General features: G+C 55.5%; 2 protein-coding genes and 1 long non-coding RNA gene across 7 annotated transcripts; 2 read left to right on the forward strand and 1 right to left on the reverse strand.

Annotated features, from left to right (window-relative positions):
• Positions 1-1,051: 1,051 nt before the first annotated feature.
• POLM (DNA polymerase mu) lies at positions 1,052-12,139 on the forward strand. Of its 5 annotated transcripts, XM_017515345.2 has the most exons (12): positions 1,055-1,354; positions 2,831-3,014; positions 3,276-3,359; positions 3,788-3,886; positions 4,004-4,174; positions 4,939-5,010; positions 7,452-7,572; positions 9,926-10,058; positions 10,214-10,316; positions 10,422-10,664; positions 10,741-10,824; positions 11,001-11,387. In XM_017515345.2, the coding sequence occupies exons 1-12, from the start codon at positions 1,167-1,169 to the stop codon at positions 11,085-11,087; spliced, it is 1,569 nt and encodes a 522-aa protein (XP_017370834.2). In that variant the 5' UTR covers positions 1,055-1,166; the 3' UTR covers positions 11,088-11,387. The 5 variants fall into 5 exon arrangements, 4 of the variants coding, with proteins under 4 accessions (XP_017370834.2, XP_017370837.2, XP_017370835.2 ...); XR_005197842.1 differs by lacking the exon at positions 10,214-10,316 and having other exon boundaries at positions 1,052-1,354; XM_017515346.2 differs by lacking the exon at positions 3,276-3,359 and having other exon boundaries at positions 1,057-1,354; positions 11,001-12,139.
• LOC119469019 lies at positions 11,959-13,989 on the reverse strand. The gene is made up of 3 exons (XR_005197843.1): positions 13,877-13,989; positions 13,270-13,275; positions 11,959-11,970 (listed from the first exon to the last, which is right to left on the reverse strand). It is a non-coding gene; the product is annotated as an uncharacterized LOC119469019 (long non-coding RNA).
• A 151-nt stretch (positions 13,990-14,140) lies between these two features.
• Positions 14,141-16,969, forward strand: PGAM2 (phosphoglycerate mutase 2). The gene is made up of 3 exons (XM_017515353.2): positions 14,141-14,910; positions 15,014-15,194; positions 16,766-16,969. The coding sequence occupies exons 1-3, from the start codon at positions 14,497-14,499 to the stop codon at positions 16,930-16,932; spliced, it is 762 nt and encodes a 253-aa protein (XP_017370842.1). The 5' UTR covers positions 14,141-14,496; the 3' UTR covers positions 16,933-16,969.
• Positions 16,970-17,153: the final 184 nt, after the last annotated feature.

Consider the following 17,153-nt stretch of genomic DNA (forward strand, 5'->3'; position numbering starts at 1 on the left):
CAGATTGCAAATTCCCTCACAGCTTCAACATGTGTGATCAAGTTTTTTGAACGTTTGATAAACCTACAGCTGAAGACACTCTCGTTTAGGTATTCTGTAACAACTGGACAAGGTTGGCACTCTGTTCATAAATTAATTGACCAGGATTTCTTCTGAGAATCATCTATTTGAGTCTCTTTGCTAATTTTTCTATTATTGTCTTTTTCTGATCTATGGACAATTTGATAAGATTATTATGATTACAAGATCTTAATTCCAAAATATGTCACACTTTATCCCCATGGTTTATCTTTTGACTTTAATCACATTTAAAATTTGTCTGTAGTCCAGTTTATCATTCCTTTAGAGTTTCCAAGTTTATTGTGATACTTAGATCATAAAAACATTCACTGACTTTTTTCCAGTACATTTTTGGTTTCCTTTTTAAATGGAAATGTTTGACCCATCTGGAATTTATTTTGGTGTTAAGGAATGAGGAAGGGCACCAACTTCTATTTTTCCAAATGGTCCGCCAGTTGTCCTAATGCCATTCGACTGAAAAATCTTCCCGCGTGTTTGAAGCCACCGCCCCACCAGCGCATTGGAAACCCGCGTGTCGGTCCCGCGGCCGCCGGCTTCCGTGTGACAGTCCCGAGCGCAGAGGGACCGGGCAGGGCCCGAACGCGTGCGACCCGAGCCGCCAGCTGAACCCTAGACCCACCCCCCGCGCCGAGGACGCAGCCCACCCCGCCCCGCCCGGGCGTAGGTCCCAGTCCACCCGGCAGAGGCAGAGGACGCCCCCTTGACCCCGCCTCCTCCACCCTCTTCAACACCCTCCCGGCCCCTCTCCAGCCCCGCCTCTTCTCCTGGAAGCCCGTGGGGCTGAGCAACGCTTTCGGAGGGAGTAATTTAAATAAAAGGCGTGTCCTATGCTGTCATTTGCATGGAGGCGGGGCTTCCGGAGCTGCCGGGACACCCAATCCTGTAGGAGCCCGGACCCTCCCCAGCGCTCCGATTGGCCCAGGTCGCGAGTCCCACGGAGAGGCCTCATTTGCATAGGGCGGGGCCACGTCCTCTTCCAGCCGGCGCCCGCTCGCCCGCTTCCGCCAGTCTCACTGTGGTTTCTTTCCGTCTTCCTCCGTATTTTCCTCTGCGTTGGTGCTGCGCTGCCGGCGGCTGTGGTCCCGATGCTCCCCAAACGGCGGCGAGCGCGGGTCGGGTCCCCTAGCGGCGATGCCGCTTCCTCCACACTTCCTTCCACGCGCTTCCCCGGCGTCGCCATCTACCTGGTCGAGCCTCACATGGGTCGCAGCCGCCGGGCCTTCCTCACACGCTTGGCGCGCTCCAAAGGCTTCCGCGTCCTCGACTCCTGCAGGTGCGGGGGGGCACTGCGCAGCGAGGTCTTCCGTGGGCAGCCCTGTCGCGGGGCGCGGGAGGTGTGCGTTCGGGGTGCGGAGCCGCAGTAGATGACTTCACGGCGACCCTGGAGTGAGGCTGGCCACTTTACTCTCGCCTGGCCCGGAAGGCCTCTTGGCAGCAGAGGATATTGAGGTCGCAAATTGGAAATGACTTGCACCCAGCTGCCGGGGGCAGCGGCACCTGCGGTTTTGGATTTTTTTCTTTTTTTTTTTTAATGAGACAGTTGCCCAGGCTGGAGTGCAGTGGCGGGCTCTCGGCTCACTGCAACCTCCGGCTCCCGGTTCAAGCGATTCGCCTGCCTCAGCCTCCCGAGTAGCAGGGATTACAGGCATGCGCCTCACGCCCATCGGCTAATTTTGTGTTTTTAGTAGAGACGGGGTTTCTAACTCAGGCTGGTCTCGAACCCCTGACCTCAGGTGATCCGCCCGCCTTAGCCTCTCAAAGTGCTTCCCCAGCGTCTCACAGGCATGTCACCACTCCCCACCTGGTTTGGATTTTAAGTTTGCTGTGGCTCTTCGTGATGTGTGACCTTTCCCTGGGCCTCTATCTCCTCTTCTGTAGAGTGCTATTAATTAGGGCCAGGAGTGTTTTAAAGGATCACTTCGAGAATCAAAACCAGAGGTCAGGAGTAATTAATAAGCAGTTGTATTTACTAACGGCCCTTCTGCCTGGGCCAAGTCCCACCTGTGAGCAAGACTGCTCGGAAGACCCGGAGACCTCTGGCTCCTCTGTCCTCAGGCCTGAGTAGGGAGGGAACCAAGAAGAGAAAAAACGGCGGCTATAGAGACAACACCCAGAGCAAGGGAGTTGGGGGTGGCCCCTAGTTTGGAGGTTGAGAGCACAAACAAACTCAGAGTTAGTATACCCCTACAGTTGTGTTTGGTTTTTTAATGTTATCTGGGATCAGTAGTGCACCAGACCCACTTAGGAGAGGATGATGACAGCAGCTTAGTGTAGGAGGCACTATCTTTGTACCAAACAACCCCACAGGGTTAATATTATCTCTGCTTTACAGAAGAGGAAATCAAAGTATTGATACGTGGCTTGCCCAAGAGCGAAACAAGTATGTGGCAGAGCTGGGGTTCAGACCCAGCCAGGTTCCTGCATCTCTGCTGAAACCCCTGCTCTTAGATGAAGACCACCTGGTCCTGACCCCTAAAGAATTCCTTTCTCTGAGGTGGAGAAGGAGGGAGAGAGCACAAGATTGGGCTATGCTTGTGAGGGTAGCCAAGGCAGAAAACTACAGTTCTGAGGGCTGAGTGGCGGTTGTGTTCATCTAACGGGAGGACGGGCTGTTTGCAGGATGAATGGGCACTCACCATGCAAGAATGAAGCCTTGGAGGTACAGAGCCAACCAGAGAGGGCTCTGGGCCTCACCCTCCTCCTCCTCTTCCTTTTCCCCCTCTTCTCCCTTCCCCCCTCCCTCCACTAGCTCCGAAGTGACACATGTTGTGATGGAACAGACCTCAGCAGAGGAGGCCATCAGCTGGCAGGAACGCAGGATGGCAGCTGCTCCCCCAGGTTGTAGCCCCCCAGCTCTGCTGGACATAAGCTGGTTCACAGAGAGCCTGGCAGCTGGGCAGCCTGTACCTGTGGAGTGCCGGCACCGCCTGGAGGTGAGCTGGATGGAAGACTAGAGTTGGGGCTACAGTGAAAGCCCCAGTGTAGACTGTTACTCAGCTGGGACAGGTGACATGGCAGCACTGCCTCAATGTCCTTCAGAGGAGGTGGGCAGTGAGGACTCTACCCAGATCACCAGGGGTCACCTGGAAGCCAGTAGAGGAACCACAGCAGGGGCTTAGGGAGCCAGGCCATCCCAGCTTCTGTTCTCACGACTGGTGCAAATTCTGGGGTCCTCTTATTTTTACCTTCTTCAGGCCTTTCTTCCTCACCAGGTAGATGACATGGCAACTCTGAGTAGGATGACCCATGGATCAGCAGGAGCCTGTCCTCAGGATGCTGTAAGGCTCCCGGCCTCTGACAGATGTGGGCTCAGGGCCAGGTTGCCTGTGTTTAAATCCTGGCCCATGCTGTGAGCCATGGTCATGGGACAAGCTTCCTAGCCTCCAAGGCCTCAGCATCCCTAGCCCACTTGGTTGTGAGGATTGGGGCGATGGAGCACATGTGTCATGTGCAGCAGCAGGAGAAGTGCCCGAAGAGCTGGCAGATATGACTGCTGCTACCCTGCTGTGAGGAGCCCTGTCCACAGCCTATTCTACAGGGTGGCACCTCCCTTGGCCCCATGCCTCTAGTGTTTTTTTGCCCACCTCTGTCCCTTGAACTCCACAGGGCCTGAGTTGGACACCCCAGGAGAAGCAAGGCCCGGGTACGGCCCGGCTCTCCTGCCAGCCCTGCGCCTCACGGCAACCTGTTTATTGCACATCCCCAGGTGGCCAGGCCCGGGAAGGGGCCTCCAAGCCCAGTGTGGATACCTACCTATGCCTGCCAGCGCTCCACGCCCCTCACACACCACAATACTAGCCTCACAGTGAGCTACTTCTGAGCCTTGGCCAGCCCTGGGGGTTGGGGACGAGGGTACAGATGGGTGGTAGCTGGCTGGTTGGAGGTGCCCACCCTGCCCCTTACCTAGGGCCCATCCCTGCAGGAGGCTCTGGAGACACTGGCAGAGGCGGCGGGCTTTGAAGGCAGTGAGGGCCGCCACCTCGCCTTCTGCAGAGCAGCCTCGGTGCTCAAAGCCCTTCCCAGCCCTGTCACAACACTGAGCCAGCTGCAGGGGCTGCCCCAGCTTGGAGAACACTCCTCTAGGGTTGTCCAGGTAGGTGCTTACCATCCTGAGCAGGGTGAGTGGGTGGGTGGGGAGGCCTTGGGGCCTGGTGAGACAGCAGAGGGTGCTGTGGGGGCAGGTGGGGACAGACAGACATGGGTACTGGCACTGCTCTAAGGCCTCAACAGGCCACCCTCTGTGCTCAGAATCCTCCTGTGCACACCAGCCATTTACCCCTGGGTGGCTGAGAGGACCCAGTGAATGGCACTGCAAGGGGCCTGGCAGGGCTAGGGGTGACACTGTTGTCATTGTCATGAGTCCCAAACTGCCCTCCACAGTGGAATGGAAGAGAGCACACTGAGCGTGAGCATCCCTTTTCAGTGCCCCAATGTGTTGAGTTGTCCTTTAGCGCACTTTCATCACAAGAATATGTAGTGACAGAAAATACTTTTAAATGAAGTAGTAATGAGTTCACATGCTTTGAAAAGCAGATATTTATGAATAAGTCTTGGGACTTATTCAACTGAGAGATGATCCGTGTTACCTGGAATCTCAGCTGTTGTAACTCCAGGCCTGAAGGAGCTTTGAGGCTGGAGCCCCAGCCTCGCAGCTGTGTGGCAGCAACTTTGGTCACCTCTCTGGGCACAGTTTCCATTTCCAGGTCGCACTGGACCCTGACCCCACAAAGCTATCTCTGCAGGATGTTGGAGGAGACTGCCTCAGTCCTTGGGCCCGCAGCCCTGACCCTAACTCCCTGCCTTTCTCTTTCCTCCCATGCCCTTAGGCTTAGAGTTCTGCTTTGTTCCCTCCCCCAGGAGCTGCTGGAGCATGGAGTATGTGAGGAGGTGGAGAGAGTTCAAGGCTCGGAGAGGTACCAGACCATGAAGGTGCGTGGGGCAGGGCTGGGACCTGTCCCGGGAATGTCCTGCCCTGGGAATGACAGCACGGTCCACACCATGTATGGGGAGGCAAGCTGGGGCAGCTGACCCAGCCCAAGGGTCAGAGAAGGTCTTGCTGAGGAAGTGGCAGCTAAGCTGATACCTGATACGCACAAGGCAGCCAAGTGGAGACAGGCAAGGAAGAAGCTTGTTTTGGGGACAGAATTTTCTAGATCACTCAGCACCATCTGGCTTTTGGGGGTTTTGTTTTTTTAATTTTGTTTTTGAGACAGGGTCTCACTCCGTCGCCCGGGCTGGAGTACAGTGGTGTAATTACAGCTCACTGCAGCCTCAACTTCCTGGGCTCAAACCATCCTCCCACGTCCATCTTTGGAATAGCTGGGACTACAGGCATGTACCACCACACCAGACTAATGTTTTTAAGAAGAGTTTCTCAGGCCGGGCGCGGTGGCTCAAGCCTGTAATCCCAGCACTTTGGGAGGCCGAGGCGGGTGGATCACGAGGTCAAGAGATCGAGACCATCCTGGTCAACATGGTGAAACCCCGTCTCTACTAAAAATACAAAAAATCAGCTGGGCATGGTGGTGCATGCCTGTAATCCCAGCTACTCAGGAGGCTGAGGCAGGAGAATTGCCTGAACCCAGGAGACGGAGGTTGCGGTGAGCCGAGATCGCACCATTGCACTCCAGCCTGGGCAACAAGAGCGAAACTCCGTCTCAAAAAAAAAAAAAAAAAAAGTTTCCCATCAAGATGGGCTCTCGGTAATGTTACCCAAGCTGGTCTCAAACCTCCATGCTCAAATGATTCTCCTGCCTTGGCCCCCAGTGTTGGGATTACAGGCGTAAGTCACTGCGATCTGCCTTGACTTGATGGAATGTTCTTAAGTAGATTACACACTGTGGCATCTTAAACAGAGCACACTGAGCCAAATGTACCCTTTGCTTGGGTGCTGCCACTGAGTGCGCTGGCCTTGCCCTTGCCTGCCTGCTGCAGGACCTTGTGTATGATTTTCTCAGTGTTGTCAGCCTGGCTGTCTCCAAGGCCATCTCCCCTCTGTTTCTGCTCGCTCCTGATCCGATAGGAAATGCTGTCTGAGCTCTTTCGAATGCATTGGATGTGCCTGCTCTGACACCCTTCTGCCAACTGGCTTTGTAGCTGCAGATGTCACAGTGGTGGCCATATGGATAACTGTCAGTGAAGTGTGGCTTCCTGGGTGAATGGGGCCATGGGAGGTCACACAGAATGTTGTCAGGATTGATAGGGAGGGCTTCAAAGAGGGGAGACTTGAGCAATGTGTGAATGATAAATGGGCTCAAATATGCAGGGAAAAGGGTAAGGGGCACTGGCAGGGACAGGGGACCAGATAAGCGTGACCACCGTGGTGAGTGTGGGAGTGAGGGGCCTGGAGAAGATGAGATGCCCTTAAAGTGGAGGGGGGTGAGTGAGTGCTTTCACTGTCAGCCCCAGACCGGAAGGCACCTCGACTGCCAGAAAATTACATTAGTAATTAGAAGTTTATTAACAATATCATTGGGTTAATCTCATCATTTTTAGTTGGGATTCTGTGGGTTATGAGTGATAGTGACCCACCCCACACCCTTGGTTTACAGAATCAAGGAAAGGAGGGCTAGCAGTGCCCAGGATGGGAGGACTGTGGCCAGTCTGCAGGAGAACTGGGCTCAGCGACCTGGGTATCACCAGGCCACTCCTCCTCCCCTCTGCCTCTCTGTACTGTGGCTTTACCCTCTCTTGCCATGCACCAGCTTCCTCCACCAGTTGGAAATGTGGCTATAAGAGGTGCTGGTGCTCGGCTGCCACAGGCTGCAGCCTCCACCACTGCGTGGGCCTGCTCGCAGTCTCAGATCCAGAATTCCTAGGGAGGGTCTCCTAGTGGCTGACCTGAAGCAGGTGACATGCTTGGCCTGGGGCCCACCCTGTGTGGGAAGATGTGTGAGTGCCCCAGCCAGCCCCAACCAGCCCCACCAGCCCCACTCCTAAATTTACCCTTTTGATTGTTAATTCCTCATTGTTTTTTGCTGTTTGCTAAGGGGAACCACAAAAATTCATTCAAGTTGCTGTTAGGTGGGAAAGGCATGGTTTTTCCAAGCTTAGGAGCTGCTTGTGCTGATGTGTTAGGGTGACTGTTTTGGTTATGTTGGAATCACAGGGTAGAGCTGTGTAAGGCCTGGGAGAGACCTTTCATAGAAGAGAGCAGAGGGGTGTGTGTGGGTTTGCTCCCCAAGACGGCAGGCTGGGTAGCCAGGCTCCAGGTTTGAATCCTTGCCCTGTGGTCTAGGGCAGGTTGTGAGTGGGGACAGCGCCTGCCTGGTGCACGGTGGCTCCATGGGCCACACCATCCCGGAGCTGGTGGTCATCCAAGTCCAGCCATGAGAGCTCTGCCTGACCGGGCTGTGCGCCTTTCCCTACAGCTCTTCACCCAAGTCTTTGGGGTCGGTGTGAGGACTGCTGACCGGTGGTACCGGGAAGGACTGCGAACCCTGGATGACCTCCAAGAGCAGCCCCAGAAACTGACCCAGCAGCAGAAAGCAGGTGAGCCCTCCAGAGAGCCTGGGCCCTGGGCTTCCCCAAACTGCATCCTGGATCCCTCAGCACTGACTCCCTAGAAGCAAGAGAGCAGGCTGGTGCAGAGGGCTTGACGGCAGCCTTGTGTGGTGGGTTTCCTGGGGTCTCCAGGAAGTGCAGTCAGGACCTAGCACAGCCCTTTCTCAATGGATGATGCTGACCACAGCAACTGCCCTGGGCCTTGGGCACCCTGCCCAGAGGGTGCCTGGTACACAGAGGCCTACAGAGGTGGCACCATGCAGGGGAAAGAACATCAGCTTTCGAGTTTTCGGGTCTGAGTTCTGTCTACCATTTGCCAGATAGGTGACCATTACCCAAGACTTAACCTCTCTGAGTATGTTACATTTTCTGTAAAAGGGAGAAGACAGGCTGGGCATGGTGACTCACACCTGTAATCCCAGCACTTTGGGAGGCTGAGGTGGGTGGATCGCTTGAGCTCAGGAGTTCAAGACCAGTCTGGGCAACATGGTAAAACCCCATGTCTACAAGAAATATAAGAGTTATCCATGGCCGGGCGCGGTGGCTCACGCCTATAATTCCAGCACTTTGGGAGGTCGAGGCGGGTGGATCACGAGGTCAAGAGATCGAGACCATCCTGGTCAACATGGTGAAACCCCGTCTCTACTAAAACTACAAAAAATTAGCTGGGCATGGTGGCGCGTGCCTGTAATCCCAGCTAATGAGGAGGCTGAGGCAGGAGAATTGCCTGAACCCAGGAGGCGGAGGTTGCTGTGAGCCGAGATTGCGCCATTGCACTCCAGCCTGGGTAACAAGAGCAAAACTCTGTCTCAAAAAAAAAAAAAAAAAAAGAGTTATCCAGGCATAACGGTGGATTCCTGTAGTACCAGCTACTCATGAGGCCAAGATACGAGGATCACTTGAGCCCCGGAGGTCAAGCCTTGAGGCCAAGGCGGAAGTTGCAATGAGCTGAGATCAAGCCACTGCACTCCAGCCTGAGCAACATAGCAAGACCCTATCTCAAAAACAAAAAAAACAAGTGGGAAGTGACCACATGGAATTCAGAAGCTCCCCTGTGAGAGCCAGCAAGTGGCAGATGTTTAGCAAATACTCTGCTCTCTCTGCATGGCCTGTCTGGCTACTCTGATCACACCATCTGAGACCTCCCTCGGGTTGAGGGCTCTGCTGAAGCAATCCCACAGCCCAGCAGGCACTGCCCGCTCCACTGCCTCTTCGCAGATCTCCCCCTGGGCCACTGCCCAGTTCAGCTGACAGGAAGTGAGACCCGCAGAGCTGGTTCCTCTTGATCGCCTCTCCCCACAACAAGAGTAGTCAGGGATGGCTAGCAGCGTTTACGGAGGGCTCACTGTGCCAGGTGCTGCTGTTCCTCACATTTAAACCTTTCCTTGGCCAGGCGCCATGGCTCATACCTTTACGTAATCCCAGCACTTTGGTAGGCTGAGGCAGGTGGATCACCCGAGGTCAGGAGTTCAAGACCAGCCCAGCCAACACGGTGAAACCCCATCTCTACTAAAAATACAAAAATTAGCTGGATGTGGTGCGGGAACCCGTAATCCCAGCTACTCTAGAGGCTGAGGCAGGAGAATCACTTGAACCTGGGAGGTGGAGATTGCAGTGAGCCCGGATTGCGCCACCGCACTCCAGCCTGGGCAACAAGAGTGAGACCCCGTCATAAACAAACAAACAAACCTTTCCTTAACTGGATGTGGGAGGCTCATCGGTAAGGAGACAGGAGGAGGCCGGAGTGAGGTGTTCACAGTGGCAGAGCTGTCTTCCGTCTGTTCACCACCTCTTGGTCCCACTTTATGCACAAGAAAACTGAGGCATCAAAAGAGATGACCTGTGTCATGACTGTGTCAACATCAGTCTCCTTATATTTGGTTCCAAAATTATAGTTTTGCAAGGTGTTACCTTTTGGAGAGCTGGGTAAAAGGCACGTGGGATCTCCCTGTGCTATTTATTTTCTTTTTCTTTTTCTTTTTTTCACTATGTTGCCCAGGCTTGTCTCAAACTCCTGGGCACAAGTGATCCTCCTGCCTCAGCCTCCTGTGTAGCTGGGATTACAGGCGTGAGCCACTGCGCCCAGCCTCCCTGTGCCATTTCTTTTAACTGCAAGTGAATCTACAACTATCTCAAAATAAAAGTTTAATATTTAAAGGGGGAGAGAAGATAGTATCATGCTTAGATTGGAATCTCATTCTGCTCCCTGCCCTAGCCTCACCTTTGTCCGAGGCCTCTCCCAGTTCTGCAGCCCCAGGGTGACCACTTCATGCTGCTGAGGGGTGGGGGCTTGGCGTGGTGGATGGGCTGGGTGAGTCAGAAGGGCCGGTGCTGCCCCCAGGGCTCCAGCACCACCAGGACCTGAGCACCCCAGTCCTGCGGTCCGATGTAGATGCCCTGCAGCAGGCAGTGGAAGAAGCTGTGGGGCAGGCCATGCCTGGGGCCACTGTCACACTGACCGGCGGCTTCCGCAGGTAAGGAGGCCAGATGTGCCCCTCTGGCTTGGCGTCAGACCCCTCCCCAGTGAAGGGACCTGAGTTGGGGACCCTGAAGCAGGCCTTCCCACTCATTGGAAGGGATGGAGTGAGCAAGCTGTGTCCTTGAGTCAAAGTTAGACCGGCCCCTGCAGGGGGAAGTTGCAGGGCCATGACGTGGACTTCCTCATCACCCACCCCAAGGAGGGCCAGGAGGCGGGGCTGCTGCCCAGAGTGATGCACCGCCTGCAGGACCAGGTGAGGGCCTCCCTACTCCCCAAGAGCCACTGCTGGCCAATGCCACTGCTTCCTGCTCTCTCTATGCCACAGGGTGGTCTCAGCCACGCCCACCTCTCTCCACAGGGCCTCATCCTGTACCACCAGCACCAGCATAGTCGCTGGGAGTCCCCTGCCCGCCTGGCCCAGCAGAGCCACATGGATGCTTTTGAAAGGAGTTTCTGCATTTTCCGCCTACCACAACCTCCAGGGGCTGCTATGGGGGCATCCCCAAGGTCCTGCCCATCCTGGAAGGCTGTGAGGGTGGACTTGGTGGTCGTACCCATCAGCCAGTTCCCTTTCGCCCTGCTCGGCTGGACTGGCTCCAAGGTAGGCAGTGTGTTGCTGGGCCACCTTGTGGGGCAGGCCTAGGCCAGCCCTGCTGAGGACAGTCCCTTTCCTGCAGCTTTTCCAGCGGGAGCTGCGCCGCTTCAGCCGGAAGGAGAAGGGCCTGTGGCTGAATAGCCATGGGCTATTTGACCCAGAGCAGGTACATCGTTGGGGACTGGGGACAGGAAACAGCACCCATAGTCTGCTCCATGACCCACAATCTGAAATGGCCCCATACCCCACCTTGGTGCTGGGCTCTGCCTCCGCTCCAGCCTTCCTCCAGGGAAGCAGTCCTGGCCTAACTCCTAGGTCACAGAAGTCCTGCTTCTGTTGCAGAAGATGTTTTTCCATGCGGCTTCAGAGGAAGACATCTTCAGACACCTGGGCCTTGAGTACCTTCCTCCAGAGCAGAGAAACGCCTGAGCCTGCCTGTGGCCCCCACTTCTACTCAGGAAATTGGGCCACCCCCAACTTGGCCACTGAATGTCTCCAGGCAGATATGCTGCCCCCGACCCCTACCTTCACTCCTCCCAAGTGGAGGAGCCCCTCCCCACCAGGGCCTGGCTCTGCCAGAGGTCAGCTGTGCCTGAGGAAATCAGTTGAGCCCCTGCTGGTGTGCTGCAGGGTGGAGCTTTTGGTGCCAGCCTCATTGCTGCGTGACCTTGGGTCTGCTCTTAGCCTCCCCGTGGTTCATGTTCCTGCCCTGGACAGGGCGTTTGAGTGGGGCCCACTTTGTGGAGCCTTGGCAGAGCCCGTAGTCATGAATGGCAAGTGGTTTGTTTGCCTGATGTGCAGTGTCCCATCAGTTGCACTGCAGTTACTGTGGCTCCTGTAGGGCACCCTGTCCAGAAGTTCCCGGAAGAGAATGATATGTCCCTGCGCTGCATTTGAGCCATGACTTGGAGGCTGTGGTTCTTGCCCACAAGGAGCATACTGTGGAGTGTGCTGTAGGCATCTGGACAGGGAGAGGGACGGGGTAGGAGTTAGGAGGAAGAGAATTTTCAACTCTAGGGCTTCAGTACTGCAGTGCCCCAAGCCAGGCCCTGGGCTTCTGCCTTTAAGGCTTGTTCTCAGCACGATCTCTCAAAAATAGGTCATCTCCTGCCACTCCTGGCTCATTGCCCTTTAATGGCTCCAAACCCTAAGTCTGCATGTGGTCCTGGGCTCTGGCATTTCTGCCAGCCCCTTTCTCCAGCCCCACTGGCCCCGAGCCACTTCCTGCCTCTCACAGGCTTCCTGTTTGATGCACCCAGACTCCCTCCCCTTCTCACTGCAGAAGCACTGAGGTGGGCTGGACACAGGTGTCCTCCATGTCCCTCACATTCCCAGGCACGCTCTGGCCTCAGGCTTTGCCCTGGCCATGCCATCCACCCAGAGTGTGCCCTCCCCTTCTTCAGGCCTTAAATCAGAAGTCACTTTGTTAGGCAAGGACTTCCCAGACCACTCATTACATTAAAAAATACTTTAAAAATGAACATGCAGGAAGGTTGACTCTTTTGGGGTACAGTTTTGCACGTGTGGGACACACCAGGTCCATCCCCAGAACACTTCTCTCACTGTCCTGTTGTGGTCACATGGTTTTCCACCCCTACCCACTTAGCGGCTCTCCATCCCTATAGTTTTGCTTTCTCCAGAATGTCATGTAAATGGAACCAAACTATATTTCACCTTTGGAGTGGCCTCTCCACAGCCTAATGCCTTTGACGTTCCTGCAGTTTGCTGGGTGTATTGGTAGTTTGTACTTTATTCCATGCCGTGGGTGTTACACAGTTTATCCATTCAACTATTGAACGTCTGGGTTGTGGCTGGGCGCCGTGGCTCATACCTGTAATCCCAGCACTTTGGGAGGCTGACAGGGGTGGATCACTTGAGGCCAGGAGTTTGAGACCAACCTGGCCAACATGGTGAAACTCTGTCTCTACAGAAAATACAAAAATTAACTGGGCATGTTGGCTCACACCTGTATTGCCAGCTACTCGGGAGGCTGAAACATAAGAATTGCCTGAACCTTGATGCCAAGGTTGCAGTGAGCTGAGATCGTGCCACTGCACTCCAGCCTGGGTGATGGAGACTCTGCCTAAAAAGAAAAAAGAATATCTGGGTTGTTTCCAGGATTTGGAGATTATGAATCGTACTTCTATAGACATGCAGGTACAGGTTTCTGTGTAATACATAGGTCTTCATTTCTCTTGGGTGAATAGCCAGACAAGGATTATTGGGTCATTTGGTAAGTACATGTTTATTTCATAAGAGCCAAGTTGTTGTCCACAGCGCCTTTGTCATTTTGCAGTCCACCAGCAGTGTGAGCACCGCTGTAAGTTAAACACTTCACAGTAGACAGTTGCTCTGTATCCCTGCCAGCACTTGATAGTTTCAGAATTTGTTAACTTTAGCTTTTCTAGTAGGTACATAGTAGTTCAGTGTGGTTTTATTTTGCATTTCCCTAATGCCTGACAATGTTGAGCATCTGTTCATGGGCTTCTACATCCTCACTGGTGAAGTGTCTGTTCAACTCTTTTTTTTTTTTTTTTTTTTGAGACAGAGTTTTGCTCTTGTTGCCCAAGCTGGAGTGCACCTACCAGCCTTGGGGGCCCTGGCAACCCACAGGATTCTGCCCACTGGGACTTGTGTGCCAACCTTTGTGAAGCCTCAGCTTCACAGGCCCCAAGCCATGAGCCCCTCCCCAGATGGGCCAGCAGGAATGGATGGAGGCATGTCAAGGGTTTCTTGCATACTCGGATCCAAGTCTCGAGTGGTGGTCCCTCTGCTGGCCTCTCACCTACCCTCTCCTGCTATCACAAGTGTGGCAGGTGACAGTGTGGTCACTAGGGTGGGGTGGGAGGAAGTGGAAGGCCCTGGATAGGGCCCATGCCCAAGGGTCTGGCCAAGACCCCTTTGTTAGGGTCCCAACTGTGACTTTATTACTCATGGTCTCTTCCCTGCCTCAGTGGCCCTCATCCCCCAAACCTGAATGCAGAAGTCTTGGTCCTGAGTTAAACTCCATGCCACCCCTCCGCTTATGTTGTGGGTTCCTGCTAAGCTGAGCACTTACCTAACAATCAAGACCTCTGATAGTCCTCAGTCCTACCCTGCAACCCCCTTGGATTTCTCTTTTTCAAGGTGGTTTCAGCTAGGAGGGTCAGCGTGGTTTGGGTGAGGGCAGACAGGGTAGGAGCATGTGGCAGGTATGGATGACACCTTGACAAAGGGACCCCACAAGAGAGATGGGGACCCTTTCCCCCCATTGTCCTGGAAACCCAGCTCAGCCCCAGCCCTTGCGCGTGCTGCTGCCTGGTACCTTCTACAAAGCCAGACCCCTCCCCGCAAAGCTGTGGCCTGCATCAGCTCCCCGGGTTCTCCTCCTCTGTCTGCTGAGGGGCCCCTCCCAACCTGGCTGCCAGTCACAGGAGAAAGGGGTTGGGATTTTGTTTGTGCCTCTGCCTGAGCATAGAAGGGCTGACGGGGCCACTGAGCCTTGCCCTGGAGAGACCCTCTGTCCCCTGCTGCCCCCACCTCCCCTGGCCCAGACTTCTGCCCATAATGCCCATCCCTGAGCAGCAGCCCTACCCAGGCTGGGCTCTGGGTGCCAGCTGGTTATGGACATGCCACCTGAGCCCAGGCCAGGAGCCCCTGGATTCATGAGGCTATTTTAAGCACATCTTGGCCAGCACTCCCCTGGCCCCCAGAAGCTCAGCTACTGGTCATCTGCCACCGCCTAGAATGCTGATTGGCAGTTGGCTGGGGTGGGGGCTGGGAAAACACTGTTATAAAGCTGGGAGTGTTAGGGAACAGCCGTCCCTGTCCAGAGTCCTCTGTAGTCCCTGCTGCCACCATGGCCACCCACCGCCTCGTGATGGTCCGGCACGGTGAGAGTACTTGGAATCAGGAGAACCGTTTCTGTGGCTGGTTCGATGCAGAGCTGAGTGAGAAGGGGGCTGAGGAGGCCAAGCGGGGAGCCAAGGCCATCAAGGACGCCAAGATAGAGTTTGACATCTGCTACACGTCGGTGCTGAAGCGGGCCATCCGCACCCTCTGGGCCATCCTGGACATCACGGACCAGATGTGGCTGCCTGTGGTCCGCACTTGGCGCCTCAATGAGCGGCACTACGGGGGCCTTACGGGTCTCAACAAGGCGGAAACAGCTGCCAAGCATGGAGAAGAGCAGGTGAAGATCTGGAGGCGCTCCTTCGACATCCCACCGCCCCCCATGGACGACAAACACCCCTACTACAACTCCATTAGCAAGGTGGGCTGCCTCCACTGGGACGGCCTCTGGGAGGCTGTGGGGTGGGGAGTTGGGCGGGGGTCCACTGCCTCGGGAGGGAAAGCAGTGTGCCTGTGTTCTCCAGGAGCGTCGGTACGCAGGCTTGAAGCCTGGGGAACTGCCCACCTGCGAAAGCCTCAAGGACACCATTGCTCGGGCCCTGCCCTTCTGGAATGAGGAGATCGTTCCCCAGATCAAGGCTGGCAAGCGAGTGCTCATCGCAGCCCATGGGAACAGTCTGCGGGGCATTGTCAAGCACCTGGAAGGTGAGGCCACCCTTGGGAACCCAGGCAGGGCGGGTAGGCAGCAGTCCTGGCTGGCTTCTCATCTCAGCAAATGCTCCCGCTGGCCCAGGCCACTCTCTAGGCGTGGGGTTCCACACTGTTCACTGAAAAGGGAGGGCTGAGAAGCCATTTTTTAGTGCTATGAAACTTTCCTCATTTCTGTATAACAGGGACGTACTCCACAGGGGCTGACTGCACTTGAAACTCGCTGTGTCCCGAGGCAGGGCAGGCTCCAAAGGTGGCATCTGCCCAGGGCCACCCAGCCAGGAAATGGAAGGGCTGGGCTTAGCGCATCTGGCCCCAAATCCCAGCTTTCCGTGGGGCCCTGGACAAGCCACTTCCATCTCTGGGCCCCTACCTTTTCTGGGGTAGCAGGGAGCTCCCAGGACTCCCCCTGGTACTGCCTCGATGTAGGCTTGAACCTCTCGCAGGGCCCTCCCCCATCAGGTCCTCAGAATTCCTGCATGAGCCCCACCACCCATCTCCCTCTGGACTCCCTCTCTGGGCAAAGGAAAGACCAATCAAAAGCAGGGTGAGAGACTTTGGTGTGGCCAGACTCCAGGCTTAGAGCTGGGGCTCCCACTGAAGAGCAAGGGACAAATGGGCCCAGGATGCATGGGTATAGGGTGGCCTCGCCCACAGTGACAGGCACCTCCACTCCGCCTCCCACCTTAGTATTCTCAAATGGCAGGGCAGTCTAAATTAGCATCTTAATGCCCTTCAAGCTTGTCGAGTCCTGGAAAGGCTAGAAGGGTGTGCCCCAAACCTTCTGCTCCTGGGGCCAATGGGCAGCTGACCAGGGCACCCAGATCGGCAGGTCCTGGAGACTGGGCCAGCCCCAAGCCTGCCTGCTGCACACATGGACGTCTGGCACACAGCACTGGAGCCAGGCAGAGGGAAGGACCACCTGCCTCTTCTCCCTTTTGGGGGCTTCATGCAGCCCGATGGCCCTCCCACAGCTTGGTATTTTGGTGGTGAATGTGAAGGGATTTCAGTGGAGTGGAGGAGCCAGACTCCCCAGAGAACATTCTCTTAAACCCTCCTGCACGGAGCGGGGGTGGAGTGGTGCGAATACCAAAGGTCGAGCTGCTATTCCCAGCTCGGGGGCTGCAGGAGGCAGGCAGGGTCGGGTTTCAGACCAGGCACTGCCACCCTCTCCCTCCTCCAGCTCCACTGGGCACTTGCTCCTCTGTTCAGGATGTCTAGAATTTAGAGCACTTTAGAAACTAAAGGGCGAATGTCCTTCCTGACCCTCAACTTCAGTCTGGCTGGAGTCACACTGGGCTGAGGGGACTGTGGACAGCACCACCACAGTCACAGCCACTTGGGTGGGACTAAAGTCACCATTTCTTTCGCCACTGGGCTATTTCTGTAGGCTGCTTGGTCTAACTCAGTTACGCCTTGACCTTTAGGGACACTTCTGTGGCCTCGCTCTCAGGGCTAGGAGGATTGGTGCCAGGGGAACTGGCTCTGTGGCCCATAAATGTCACAGTGTCTGCTGTGTGAACAGGCTGGGTACAGAGGGGCTAAGGACACCTGTTCCTCCGGCACAGGGATGTCAGACCAGGCGATCATGGAGCTGAACCTGCCCACAGGGATCCCCATTGTGTATGAGCTGAACAACGAGCTGAAGCCCACCAAGCCCATGCAGTTCCTGGGTGACGAGGAAACGGTGCGGAAGGCCATGGAGGCTGTGGCTGCCCAGGGCAAGGCCAAGTGAGGGGTGGGCTTGGGCAATAAAGGCACCTCCTCCCACAGCCTGGAGTGCAGCGCAGCCGGCATGCCAGGCTCACCTACTATCAGCTGTGGGGACTCCAGAACAAGGGGTGCAGCCATCCACCCTCCCCCACTCCATGCCTGAGTCACCAGGGGCATGAGCCTAGTTAGTACCCACCCCTAGTCATCAGGACAATGAGCCAGGGCTGCAACCACTCCATGAGT

Source organism: Cebus imitator, unplaced genomic scaffold (assembly GCF_001604975.1).
Source record: "Cebus imitator isolate Cc_AM_T3 unplaced genomic scaffold, Cebus_imitator-1.0 Scaffold548, whole genome shotgun sequence".
Classification (NCBI taxonomy): Eukaryota; Metazoa; Chordata; class Mammalia; order Primates; family Cebidae; genus Cebus; species Cebus imitator.